This window comes from Platichthys flesus, chromosome 19 (genome assembly GCF_949316205.1).
Source record: "Platichthys flesus chromosome 19, fPlaFle2.1, whole genome shotgun sequence".
Taxonomy (NCBI): Eukaryota; Metazoa; Chordata; class Actinopteri; order Pleuronectiformes; family Pleuronectidae; genus Platichthys; species Platichthys flesus.
This window is the reverse complement of record NC_084963.1, coordinates 13,359,105-13,373,295: the sequence shown is the minus strand read 5'-3', so window position 1 is coordinate 13,373,295 and position 14,191 is coordinate 13,359,105. Positions and strand designations below refer to the sequence as shown.

The following is a 14,191-nucleotide window of genomic DNA, read 5'->3' as shown; positions in this document are numbered from 1 at the left end:
ATAAAAAGAAAAGTCTATCAAATGATAAATTATACACAATAAACTAAGTAGACTACTAGAATACAAAAGCGTGTGGATCATGTGTAAAGCTTGGAGGCTCTCTGTGAATCAATCGCCTCCATTAAACACTGTGCAAACAAACACTGGGGTTTGTTACAACTCTTTGAAACACGCCCATCCCCTTGTTGACAGATGGATGTGACTAATTCCTGGCAAGAGGGGGCGCTGTTACACTGACCGTGAAGGCTTCCTGCCCGAGTCTGGGTTCAAGACATGAGAGTGTGTACGTGTGTGTGTGTGTATGTGTGTGTGTGTGTATGTGAGAGAGAGAGGGAGAGCGAGAGAGAGAGTACCCAGTGAAAATCACCCGGAGACGGGCTCGGACAGTTTTGTGTTGACCGTGCCAATGTGTGTGTCCTGTGAATACATCGCACCAACGCCGGCGGAATCATCTCACGGACACAGCAGCATGTCGAAAATGAGGGAATAGTCGGGAGGGAGGCACACGGCGAGGCTCGTCTGCAGCTAACGTTTGGTTCAAACTGCGAGTGGGAGCACAGCTGCTGGCTACGAAAATGTCGGGGAAAATAGAGAGCAAGCAAGGTAAGCCCCTGCCCGACCACACTTCAGCGGATAACGGCTCACCATAGATGGGGCACGGGCGGTTCAAATGTGTCCGTGCCACACTTGAACGTGGCTCCACCTTAGGGACGTGTCCGGTGGGGATGGAGGTTCATTAGGGCCTTTTATAGTGCTTGTTCTTTTCTCGGCTGTCCAGTTGTAATAACCGTGTCGGCTAGCTGCTACTAGCTGAGGAAAATGGCTTTTCTGTGCCGTCCCAGCCTCGCGCTAACCCGCTGGTGGCTGCTTCACTGACCGGGAAACGGTTAATGTTGTTCGAACTCCAGCAGAGACATATGTCGTGTGGCTACGCTAGCCCTGGAAATACCGTTAATGTGTGCTATCAGTCCATAGCTTACAAAGCACCGGCTTTTCAGCGTAAATACACCTCGGTTTGGTCGTTCTGAAGCAACACTAACGTTCAAAGGGGACATGTTAAAGGTTCACTCTGTAACCACCTCTTCAATACGTTTATATCAAATGTTAATAAGGTGTGTGGGGTTGATTCCCTGTTGTGTAGGTGCCCGTTAGAAGATGGGTTTGTAACGGAAGCTAGCAGCGGCTAAGGGTTAGCTTCTCAGCAGCTAGCGCTAGCTGTCGAGTTACCTCGCAGTGCACTGGAGTTGCATTGTGTTCACGCCCATGACTGTGGTGTGTGTATTTGTGTTGTGTTGATTTCCACGGTGGTGCACGTGGCACCCCCCTCTCCCGTTATGTCTACCGGCGCCGTTCATTGTTATGCATGCAGCTTCAAAGGCAGAATAAAGCAGCGCAGAGCTCGCTGGGTGTGAGGAGGGGGAGACGGGGTGGTCCCCCCGGTGGAAAAGGTAACTTTATACCCGCCAGCTACAATCTCGCATCGCATCCCACCAGCTGTCTCCCACATATACACTCCTGTCCAGTGATGCCTGCAGTTAGTGGACACACACACACTCAGTACCGGGGGGGGGGGGGGGGGGTGGTCGGGTCATCCGCCACTACTATCCGTCATTCTTCACCGGCGTAAAAGTTTCCGATTCCGATCGTGTCTCGCAGACCGATGACTACATATGGTCACAGCTAAATGAAAACTCCGAGCCAGTCTTCTGGATTCTCCCTCACTGCTAAGTTGATTACAGTGTATTTGAATAAGAGTCACTGTTTATAAACCAAATCCATTAGATCTCCTCCGACATCCTCTCGTGTGGACCTGCTCCCTTTCTGTTTACTGTTTCACTGGTTGGCCCTGTTGTGTCTCTCTTTCGTCCAAATGAACCCATCGATCCCAAACACTGGGTCCCTGGAGGACACATCATGCGGGCTGCCACTGGCACAGAGGGAAGGTACAAGGCCAGGGGGGTCATGGTAATGCTGAAAAACTGCAGGTATAGCTTCAGTGTTGCCTTGTTCAAAATTTTACTCGGAGGGAGGGAGAATGAGGGTAAGGATTGGTCGACATGTACGGTGTTAAAAGGAGTCTGAAAAGGGACCAGTTTAAGATCTTGACAGGGAGATATTCATTCACTGGTGCCATGAGGAGCAAGTTTAAAGGGAAAGGAGTTGATTCCTGCGCACAGGTGTAGTCATGGGTTCAGTTCCACATAATACATTCCAAATGCTACAATGTTCCTAGTGCAGTCAGAAGCTGCGGTCAGACTGGAATCCAGATATTCTCTTGAAATTATCCAGAGGGTCTGAATGTGAGCCTGCAAATGTCTGAATCAATTGCTGCGGACATTCTCTGGAGTTTCTCCTGCTAGCCCCCTAGTTAAAATGGCAGATAATGTCAGAGTGACAATACAGCAGTATATTGTCCAGAGGATTCACCTTGAGCAAGTGGGAATGTTAATGACGTTTCTAACATGCGCTGGACACAAGGAAAAAGAGGTGCCACACATTAAGAAGCCGCACAAGAAGAATTGGAAAGTCAGTACAATTCGAGAGCTTTTGGTGATAAGGGCAGATGCTTGTGCTGTAAACAAGAATGTGTGGTGTCTCCAGCAGAAATCATACATAATGTCCTGCCTCCTACATACTCTACCCAGACTACACTCCTCATGTAACTAATATGTTGGTTTTTCTGTTGTTATGAGTGCATCTCATGTGGAGAATCTCTTGCTGCATTGTTCATATGGGAAAGGCAAAGTCTGGAGAAAGTTTTGAACCAATCGTCTGCACATTTTCTAGAGTTCATGTCTGAAAACAGCAATAGACACCAAGCTCCAGTAGGAGAATTCCTGTTGAACAGTTGATCTCCAAGCTACATCAACAGTCTGCCTAATTGCTATGGATACAGTGTCCTGCTGTCTCTGACCTGTCCTCTCTTAGGGGGTGAACACTGACGTTACCTGCCTAGAGTTGACGTTGCACCCCTGAGTGTGCAGTTTAGGTAGGATGTCACCTCAGGGGGAATCGAGTGGGTGGGTTCTTGTTTCTGTTGCAGCACTGAACCCCAATCGGTCTATGTGTACGCCACCCCATATGACTTCATCACTCAAGCAGCTAAAACTGTAATGCGTTAAATGATTCAATGTCTGTGCTGATGTTGCCCAAAAGCGAACGGCAGCAGCCAAAATTGCATCTCAATGCTCTCCCTAGAGAACAGAACAGGATGGAGAGGACTGAAATTAGTGTGTTTTTTATTTGTCAGTTCACATCTGCACGCTTTTGTATGGTGTTTTGACATGTTAGAATTGATTAAGATATGGTGGCTGTCATGTTATTTATACTATGAAATAAGGGTACAGTAGGAACTTGAAAAAGTAGGAATTTGAAGAGCTTTTAACTTGTCCTGTCTTTATTTGCACTTTAATATTTGTTAATAATATGGCTCATATGGATAGCTACTATGATTGGAGGTCTCTTTCTTTGTGGGTCAAACTCGTATCTTCTATCATTTGTATTCGTGCAAAACCAGCTGATAGTGAGTGATAAAAAATAACGTTTGGCTGTGCTTGTTTTGTATGTGAAACAGAAGTGACCCAATTAGCAGTGACACTTTTGAAGGCAACCCCCTTTTAAACGGGCTTTCCTAGTTTGTGACATGGTCAGAAAAGGGACACAGACTTTGAGTAAAGCAAACGCCCTCAGTATCACTTTGCAGAATACACCCTGCATCAACTTGTCAGGAGGACATTCCTGAAGAAAGATGCACTAGAGATGCACCAGAGTTTTGAATGGCTTTTATAATAGCAATGGCAAAAAAAACTGCTCCTTATTACCAGAATATATGGACTGTGTTCAATCTGGAAACTGATGTTTGTTTTATTCTGAGCATAAGTAGAAACATTAAATCCTAACTATCAGATGCCCTTTTTCTGCACTTAAAAAAAAAAAGTTCTATGTTGGAATAAATATGAAACCATGTGTTACATCTAAGGATGTTGCACACTCATTTGCCTCTTAGAAAAAGACAACTCCCTGACCAAACTAAAAGAGCCTTAACTGTGGCTTTATATCTGTATTATCACAGTTATACGATTATTATTATTCCCACAGGGACTCGGGTTGTGAGTGACACAACAATTTTGGTACGTCATTGTATGGAACAAAGCTGTGGGTGTAGCACAGTGTTTTAATGATATGCCAGTAAACGTGTCTGTTACTGGACAGTCAATTGGAGTCACATCTTTATTTAACTTCCATATCAAGCAACAATCTGTGTATGAATAATCCCCTGAGTTAACACTGACGTGTAAGTCAAGTTCACAGCTTTGTGTTTGCTATGTGGCTGCTGCATTGTTTCAGCCTGAAATATCTCCTTGTATGATGTACAGAAATAGCAAGCCCCATATGCCTTAGTCACCAAAACTCTGAGCAAGAGCTGAAGAAGTCAGATTACAAAAGGGTTCCCCGGACGAATAGGCCTGTGCACATTGCTGATGAGGGATCCCACTGCCACAGGGTCTTGGTTTGACGTGCTGCAATTTTGAGGTTTGGTGGCAGCAAGTATTTCACCCTCCCTCTCCCACAGAATGAGAGGCTTGCTGTTCCCATATCGGTCTAGCTGTGTTGTAATTAGTTTTTTGTGTGTGCTCTGTATGGGAAAGCAAAAAAAGAAGCAGGGAATAGAGCTTAGGGAGTGAAAAGAAAGAGGGTGGAGAAAGGTAGCACAGTGATGGGAATCAAGTCTCTGCGCAGGGCCAGTATTGGGGAGAGATATGTTTGGATTACACGTCGGTTAATCGCTGGAGTAAGGCTATTGATGAGGACTGAAAAAGCTGTCTGTGGCATCAACAACATGAATATTTTCAAGGCCGTGCCGCTTTTAACATCTTCAACGGGGATTGTTTTCTAAGATCTCATATGTAATTCAATCTGACTTCCGTTCGTGGACCATATTCATCTCTCTTCTTCCATCTGTGCTCTTGAGACTGTTTCCTCGGAGGGGATCGTCTTAAAAGATGATGCTTCACTTGGCTTCACTGCTGTGTGTTGGCCTACATGCCAGAGAGCAGGTCATTTACTCCTGCAGGTGGCCCGCTCTGCTCCTTGTGTCTCTTCAAATCATCACCACTCCAGATAGATGTGGGTTGAACCCTCTCCAGGACCACTGATGACAGCTTTGACGGCTTCACCATTCTTTCCAGGATTACATGATTCTAGCTGTATTTAAACATTTGCAAGAGAAGTGGGTTTTCTCTTTTGTTACTTAAAAATTTTACTATCTCTTGCTGGCTCTTGCTGCTATTTGTGGATCTTTCCTCTGAAGTGCAACGTAACGTGGCTGAGTCAAGTGAGGATGATCATGAGGAGCGGTTCGTTTTTGTGACTAACTCTCAGCAGTGTTATCCAGTGATAGCTGTGAAAATGCCCACCTGACCAACACGATTCATTATAGAAAAGGTCTAAATATCAGTGTCAACCCGGACTAGAAGCTGTGTGGATTTAGGCCTCTTGGATGGGCAATATAAGCTGGAGGAGCCAGGCCTCCTCTGAGGACACTGACTCCTCTCTACAGGGGGATCTAGATGAGGACACAGGTAAACACACACATACACACTGCAGTACTTCTCCTACTGAATGCATGCTGTCAATAATATCAAGGTTAGCGTAGTTGCAAATCTTTGCTGTCTTTTATTTATGCTGACATCAGTCCATTGCTATTGAATAAACCGAGTCTGGGCACTCAAGAGACCGATTTTTTGAAAGGGCAAATTTTCAGCCAAACAGTCAAATCTTCTGTATTTTATTTTTGTACTTAAATGATAATAATAACAGTGGATATAGTGGTTAGAAATTCTATATATCCTCCACAATTCAAACAGCATTTTACCGTGCGCACACTATGCATTCATTCAATCGTTTTTTTGTTAAATAGATGCATTGTTTTTTGGGGGATTTGTACTTCTTTGTTTTAATGCTGCTGTTTCCACTTTGGGAGCTTTAATGTAAAATTGACTCTCTGGTAGAATGAAATGCAGGGGACATTCCTCGCTGTGCTTTTTGTGTCGTGTGGCTTTACGGAAGGTGCTCATTTGCTCTGCTGAAGTCTTGGGCGGACCCAGCCCGGAGCAGGCTACCCTGCAGGGCCACAGCCTTCTATCACAGGCTTCCTGTCTGCCTCATCACCTCCAAAGTTTGTAGACAGAAGCCAAAGCTCCTCTAATCTTACCTGCTAGCGTGCCTATATGCTGCTGTCTTAATCCAGTTACACAACCCGAAAATGGTTTTGGTTACCCAGTGCATCTTGGCATGTTTAATCCATTGCTTCACAATGGTAGCTGAGCCTGTTTGTTGACCCACAGTTTTGAGGTAAATAATATTTGATTTATTAATGTTTCTTGTTTGAGCTTGTGCTTCGCCTGTTAAGCTGTGTTCACATCAACCCTGATGAGCCAGTAGCACATCTAGGCTCCATAATTAAGGTAGTGAGTCCATCATTGTGTAATTACACACAGCCAAGTGCCATAATACTTTGTTTTGAAAACACACACTCTGCGGTGGGCTCCTTCCGATAAATCTGTGCATTTCAGCCCAAGTACGCCCAGTGTCAGTAGCTGTGATTGTCCTCATTAGATACCATTAGAGTGACTTATGTGTTTCCAACAGGCAGACAGGTGGGTAGGAGGCCTTCGCTCAGCTTCAGATGTGTTGGCCATGCTGCACTGCAGTGATCCACCCATGTGTTGTACCACTGTAAAAAGTCGTGCAGCACATTAGGCTTGACTGCAGTGATGCTCCACTCTTTGTATCACCAACGGCATGATTCCACTTCCATTTCTATAAGTGGAATCAGTGAACATCAGTCTCAATGCAGATTCACAGTGTCGTCTAATCTTAATATTTACTCCATAGATGTCCAGGTTGAAGCATCACATAACCAAACCCAAAGTCTTCATCCATTTTGATACAGTACATACTTAATATCTGAAGTCTAAGTTGATGATTACTGTAACTTAAGCCCCTTTAACTCTTAACACCCACTAAGATCAGGCTTTTGTTTGCAATGGGAAAGAATCAAACAGCATTCACTCCCGTGTCAAATTACACGGCAGTAGACAAGGATTAAACAGCTCCGGCTCGGATTTGCAGCTCTGGATACGAGACATCCGGGCGAACGTGTGAATTTGGCAAGACAGCGAGGTTCGAAAGCAGTTTTTGGTGCTTTTGTGACGTGGATCATGATGAACTGGAGGAAAAAACAGAAAGGCAAACTGTTTGCAAGTAGGGCAATCGGAAAGGAGTAGGAAATTAGTCCATCGCCCTTTTTAAGTTGGTTTAGTCACGTTTAAATAACCTGCGTATAGCCCATTCTGGAAGTATTAGTGGTTCTAAGTCCAGAGTTCTTTTTTCTTTTTATGCTGCAAATTAATGGAATTCATTGAATGAGTCTGGTTTGATATCTGTCAATTAGTATTTGATTAGATGTTATAGAGATGACAATAGCAGCACAGAGAACCCCTATTGAAAACTCTATATGTATCCCATAACGTTTTCTTTCACTTCCTCTTTAGTAGTGTGATTTTGAATGCAGTCATATTTCACCTGAGATTTGTGTTTTCCTGTCAGTTTGAAATCAGAGACAGTGTTTGGCAGTTTATTTGACAAAAACGCAGTGTAGTCAGTAATTGGGTATTTTTATGTACTTGCTGACCTGAGTACCTACATGACCTATACGGGACTTTCTAAGCAATCAAAGTACAGTGAGGAGCAGGGTGACAGTCAAAAATGGTGAGTGGCCTCAGCGACTGAATTTTTTTTTTATGTCACATGTCTGTGTGTGTGCTCTTGTATTGAGTGTGTCCAATCATTAAAAACTGTGGGTGGCATGGCTGGGTCAGGGAGCTGGCCGACAATGAAGGGGATGTCCCACAGTTGCTGCCAGTTTCCGATACCAGTGTAAATCAGGAATGAAAAGAGAAGTTGACATTGCTTGCAAACAAGTCATGGTTGTTGTGAAGGCAGACGTGGGCGGGTGTGACTGTGTGTATCTGTGGGTTCCTGTTTGGGTGGATGCTTGATTCTAAATCTTTTCGTTTTGTATTGCGTTATCCTACCAACCAGTATTTGACATACTTTCATGTAGACAATGTTTGTCCTGTCACAGGGTACTGTGGCTAAGCCCATGGCCCTGTAGGCAGAGTGTGGGCTCTCTGTTTGAGTGCGTCAGCCTTCACTGACCCACTTATTCTTGGATGTTCCTCCCCTCACAACCTGAATGATAAAATGTTACACTGCAACACTACTACTGTGAAAGGGTTCACCATAGTTCAAATTGGCTCCTGCCAACAACTATCTTTGGTTTGAAGAGGTTAAACAGAAAACATCCTTAATTCAACGCACATACTGACTCTTTGTTCGTCATATATCTCTTATTCATGTTGAACTTTAATGAGACTGTTTACATCGAAGATTGAAATGCACATTTTGAGCAATACCACAAACACAAAGGTTCTCTAGCAGCATCTTTTGTTCTCCACTCACTGCTGCAGCTGGAGCAAAAGGACATTTAAATTTATATACTGAGACCTGCAGTAGTGGAGGATGTATCCCCCCCCCCTTACAGTCATTTCATGAATGAATCTGAATACATTGAGTGGATCTTTTATTTTTATAGTACCAGGTGTTTATGAAAGAGCACCAAAATGACTTCGTAAATCATTTTGAGTGAACATGTACACAGATTTTGGAGTTCTTTATGATAGCCTTTGTGCAGCTATGACACATATGCTTGGTTTTGTTTAGTTAGTGTGCTACAGTGTGTCCCCATGCAGAGAAAAGCAAAAGGATTCATCAGTCGATCAATAAATTGCTAAAATATATTATATGCACCAATGTTGACACTTTTCATTAATTTCTTTCACATAAAGACTGGTGATTGAAACATTCTTTACTTTTGTGCATTAAAATTAGAATAATAAAACAAAAAAGAAAGGAAAAAGTTATTTTATTGTGTGACAGATTAGTCATCACTTTCAACAACCTCACCTTATTACAAGTGACTGTGCGAGGGCGAGTTTTGTTCTTTGTGAGGGACGCATCCAAGCCTATTTATTAACAACTGTGGAACAAACTTAATGTAAAGAGTTTGTTTTGCCAAAATCAGTCTGAACTGCAAAATGGGATGTTTTATTGTGCATGTGTCCGTCAGGCCTGTCCAATGCTATGTGTTTGTACAAAGTGTCAAGAGGTTGACAAGTAGCCAGATGCACAGACAAGATCAGCTTTGTACAGCACTCTAACACAGGGAGAGTGGTACCACTCCCCACTGCTTGAGGCCATTTACTCACAACAAGAGCGCTGCTGCTTATGCTTGTTCTTCTCTCTGTATCGGGCTCTGTCTTATACTCAGGCAATGGAATGATTGGTTCTCTTGTGGCCGTTTGTGTGAGGGATCAGTCTCCTATCTCAAGTGCTTTATAGTGCCTTTTTTGCCTCGTGCTCTCATGCCAAACAGCTGCTCTTCAATGAGAGCCAAGTGCTGTGGGGTTGACGTCTTATTGGAGGCCAACCCAGAAGTTAGCAGCACCCCGTTTCCCTCGACGAAGAGCCATAAGTTGAACAGAGCTCTACTTTTACGCAGGGACAGAGGCATCATTCAATCAAATCACGTTTAAATAAACACTCGCGTGGAGGTGCTAGCAACTAGCTAACCTGTTGTGTCCTCATCTAGTCAGAGATTTTATTTCCAGAGTACTTGTCCATGGCACGTCATTGTTAGCAATCATGGCATGTTATCATTAAAGCAGGCTGTGTTGTGTGTCCTAAGATTGAAACCGTAATTGTTGTCCATGGCTGTGGATCAGGAAGTAGCGCTATATAAATAAACACCATTTACTATTTACATCTTGGGTTCAATCTCTATTTTTCTGTTTTATATTCATTTCTGTGCCATTGGAGGAGAAGCAAAGTAAGAATTTCACTCTATGGTGTGAAGCCTATTTTGACTGTGCCTATGACAGTAAAGAATCTTGAACCAGCACCGAGCATCGGGCACAGCCACTGTCAAGCTTTTATGCAACACATTTGTCAGTGCACCATTACCTCTTCTGCAAAAGTGCTTTCTCTTGCAAAGCAATAGTGTAATTTGATTTTGTCCACAACAACTTTTTTTGTCTCATTTAACTGCCTTTTTAATTCACAAGCTTAAAAAAAAAAGGATTACCTATTACCTAAGAATCTCTTATTCCATAACCTATATCGATTAAAAAAAATCCATTGACTGAATGAGTGAACTGGAAAAATGTGATCTGATTTCCAGTTTTAAGTCTCATTCCTGCAGCACTTTTCTCTGAGTTCATCTTAGTAGATCACAGGGTTCTTAGCTGTCGCATTGTCTCTGTTCTGTTACTGCTTGATGCTCGAGATACTGACATGCTGGGTATTTATAGCACTTTGTGGTGCTTTAGTCTATTGGCTTCACCCAAGGTGAACCTGTTCCTTGCCTGTCGGCCTTCTCTCTCTCTGCTGATACATTCGGTGTAGAAAGCGAGCTTTAAATGGAATGCTAAAAAATGCAGTAAACCACTGTAGCCAGAAGGTCACTTGAAGGATCAGACAGCTTTGAGCGTGTTTGTATTGGGTGGTTGTGTAGCACAGTGAGCATCTGTCTTGTGAGTCTCTCATCTGTGTGTGTGTTTGTGCATGCGTGTTTGTGTGTCTAAAAAACATAAGGCTTGTCTCGTTTAGGTAAGAAAAGCTGTTAAACAGGGGAGCTGTGGAAGCACATGTGTCGAGTCCAGGCTGTTGAGGACTGTGAAGTTTGTTCAGTAAAGAGGGAGCGGCTCTCAATGACGGAGACGAGGGGCAGGAAATCGTGCCAGTGGCTTTTGCGTCGAGGGGGGAAGGAACAGGAGGGGTACCCAGGATGGTGTGTCCGTGTGTGTTGTGTGATTTCCCACTTTCAGCGCTACATGTGCTTGCACTGCCCTCCAGTAAAACGCTGTAAATACACTGTCAGTGACCTCATTCAATCTTCATGTCACATTATTGGTATCATGAGCTATCACTGCTTTGGGTTCCTAGTTTCACCAAAAGTCAATATCACTGCTTCAACAAAGGAATATTTTCATTATAGATTAATGTGATGATTATTTTCTCAATAAATGAATTGTCTGATCTTCAAAACTTGGGAGAATATGTGAAGGGGATATTATCAAATTTACAATTAGTTTTGTTTAAATTTAATCCAAAACCTAAGAAAATACATTTTATTATAAGGTAATTGAGACAAAAGAAACAAATTGTTACAAATGTTAATATGGAATGAATTGAAAATAAATAGTAATAGGTTATCGAAATATTCAATTACCCAATTGTTTCAGTTTATGTAAGTTCCTTTAGGTTCAATTAAATTACAGTAACTGACAAGAAAGAATGGTGAAACAATGTTAGCTCAATTATTTTGTGACCTCTGTATTCTGATAACTACAAGGAAGTGATTAATTATGAGGATTCTCATAGTAAGTCAATATAAAAAAATGTATCATAGAGAAACATACACTGGAGTTAATGAAGTACTGATCTGCTCTTGCTTTAATAAAGTCTGCATTTTATTGTCACTCCTAGACACAAATATAATTTCTTCTTGATTTAGAAGCAGAAATATAGTAGATTTGCTCATTTGAGTATGTAGAAGCTCAGTTTATTATTTGATTCTATCAAGTGAAAGTGTTTCAGTTATTTTCCTCCAGCGAAATACAGGCTTTCAAGTTCATGGTCTTTTAATTTTTCCGAAGGCTATGAGATTTTATAGCTTTAACTATTGTGATACCAGTCACCTCTGAACTCTTCCTACATACCATTGTGTACTCAACCATTTTGTCACTGTGTTTATTATTTCACAAGTGGGGCATCAAAACCTTCCCGCCCGTGTGTTGTCGATGATGTTGAGAATGGGGCATCCCCTCTGCATTTTGCTCGTGGTTGAATAGTTTTTTTGTGTACTCATTTGTTTCTGTCTGGGGATGTGGACACTTGTGCATTGTGTGTTTTGTGTGTTTGTGTGTGCGTTTCTGTTATGCGTAGGACAATTGAGTGACCTAGACCTCAGGGCTCCCTCTGTAGCTTTCAATACAACCTCACTGATCCGCCGTGCCAAGTGCTCCCATGAACTACTTCCATTAGCTCTTCCTGTGCCCACCACGAGACCTCGACCCATATTGAATCCATCCAACCAGAATTACAACTACTGGCAAGCAAAGGGGGATTGTTTGAATATTCATAATAACTTAAAGGTCAGTCACAGCCCACAGCCAATGCAGAGCGGTATAAATCAGCACTGTCTGTGGTTTTTGCAAAGCTAAAGCATCCACACTCAGGAGAACTATTAAATTGCTGAGGATTTAGTTGCACTTACAGAAAAGGGAGGATTAAATGGGTAGAAAAAAAAGAAATAGCTTAGGGGTGGAGGCTAATAATATGGCAGCAGAACTACCAGGAGTCCCAACAGTTTATTTGTACAAAACGCTTTTCCCCGAAATGCAAACAATGTGGTGTTCACCATCATCACACAATAACTAGAAAAGAGGAAATGTGTGGGCTAATTACCAACAATGTTAAGAATAAGAACAACACACCAGTTTAAGACACAGCAGTAGTGGCGAGGTACAGAGGCAGAGAGAAATTCAGATGTTGAAAAGATGGTGTCAACGCTGAGCGCACAGAGAGCCTTGGAAGAAGAAGTTTTGTTGGCGTCATAGTTAAACAGAGGAGGCATTGAGGCTACAGACTTGTAAATGTTTATGCCACCTCACAATACACAGGCCTAATGGTCCCACCCTCTTCTAAAACACTGTTCTATGGGCTGCTCACCCATATCTCATATAATATAAGGTCCTGAGACACAGTCATACAATAGTGAACTAATAATAATAGATAGAATATCACTTTATTGATGCTTGTGGAGGAAATTGGCATATAAATACAGATTTTATTCTAGAAAAGTGTCAATTTTGATTCATGACGTGTCTCCATAGAGCATCAAGTACAACGATTTATGCTAAACATATACTACAATCCAGATAGACAAACCTTCTCTTTGTGAGCTTTGTATGTTAACCACAGCCTCTCAGGTCCACTGTGCCATTAAAAAAAAAAAGTCTCTGCCATGATTTACTGTTTATTTCTGTCGCCCATGCATCAGAAGTTACCCAATACTTGACAGTGAAACACACCCATTACTTTCCAAATAGCATGTGATAAAAGCAATAACTACAGACACAGCTCACCAGTTTTTTAGTAATTATTTAAATAGTTATTTGGAATTAAACATTTCCCAGATGTTACTAATATTATCATATTGTAATGTCTCATGAATAAAAAGGGACTAAATCCTTGGGTCTGTGCCAGTCAGTTTTCTGTTCATATTATAATTTTAATAGCGTAATAGATTGAGATTAAGATTAAGATGCATTTATTTGTCCCAAACACATGCACAGACATGCGAAGGCACACTCATGCAGGTAGGGAAATTTAACCTCTGCTTTGACCCATCTGGTGCAGGACACACAGAGCAGTGAGCGACCATGTACGGCGCTTGGGGTGCGGATGTTGGGGGAGTAAGGTGCCTTGCCCAGGGGCACTAGACAGGGTAGGGAGAATCCTCTTGGATTTTTGAACAGATCAATCCAGGTTCTTCTTTTTGTTGTCTCTCCGTGGAGATGAGATATAATGAGTCCTCGAGTTAGAAGAGTTAGACAATTAGCAATACCTACTTGAGTCAACAACAAGTACATTCGATCTTCACACACACCAACTACCTCCACTTTTTGCACATGATCCACAACTCATCTGCATGTTTTGTAATTATTGACCTGTGAATAATCTGGTTTAACCGCAGTAGCCTTAAACCAGACCATAGTTGGTTTAAGCTTTTATTACAGCTATAAGACATTTCATTTGTTTTTCTTTACTGTTTTGTACCAAACCCAGTATTTACTCTCATGGTGCTGCAGCAGTATGACCTTGTGACTTTATGTGTGAAAGTACTGTTGTCTATCAATGCTTCAGGCTACTGATTTATTGCAGTAAACGACAGATGATGCATATTATAGATCTTACCGCGACAGACCGATGCAAGTTTCCCAACGTGCCCTAAAAAACATGTGTGTGACTTCAGATCATTGCATACCTACATGGAACTTGCCAA

General features: G+C 42.3%; 1 protein-coding gene across 10 annotated transcripts in view; it reads left to right on the top strand.

The window, feature by feature from the left end:
- Positions 1–309: 309 nt before the first annotated feature.
- The window catches only part of rapgef1b (Rap guanine nucleotide exchange factor (GEF) 1b), a 43,136-nt gene continuing 29,254 nt past the window's right edge, over positions 310–14,191 (top strand). For 4 of the 10 annotated variants that reach the window (XM_062412438.1, XM_062412440.1, XM_062412439.1 and 1 more), the window contains exon 1: positions 312–603. In XM_062412438.1, coding sequence (XP_062268422.1) covers positions 576–603 — 28 coding nt within the window. In that variant the 5' untranslated portion in view covers positions 312–575. Of the gene's footprint in view, positions 604–14,191 lie in introns of all 10 variants that reach the window. The other 6 variants (XM_062412431.1, XM_062412432.1, XM_062412429.1 and 3 more) reach the window with 2 other exon arrangements.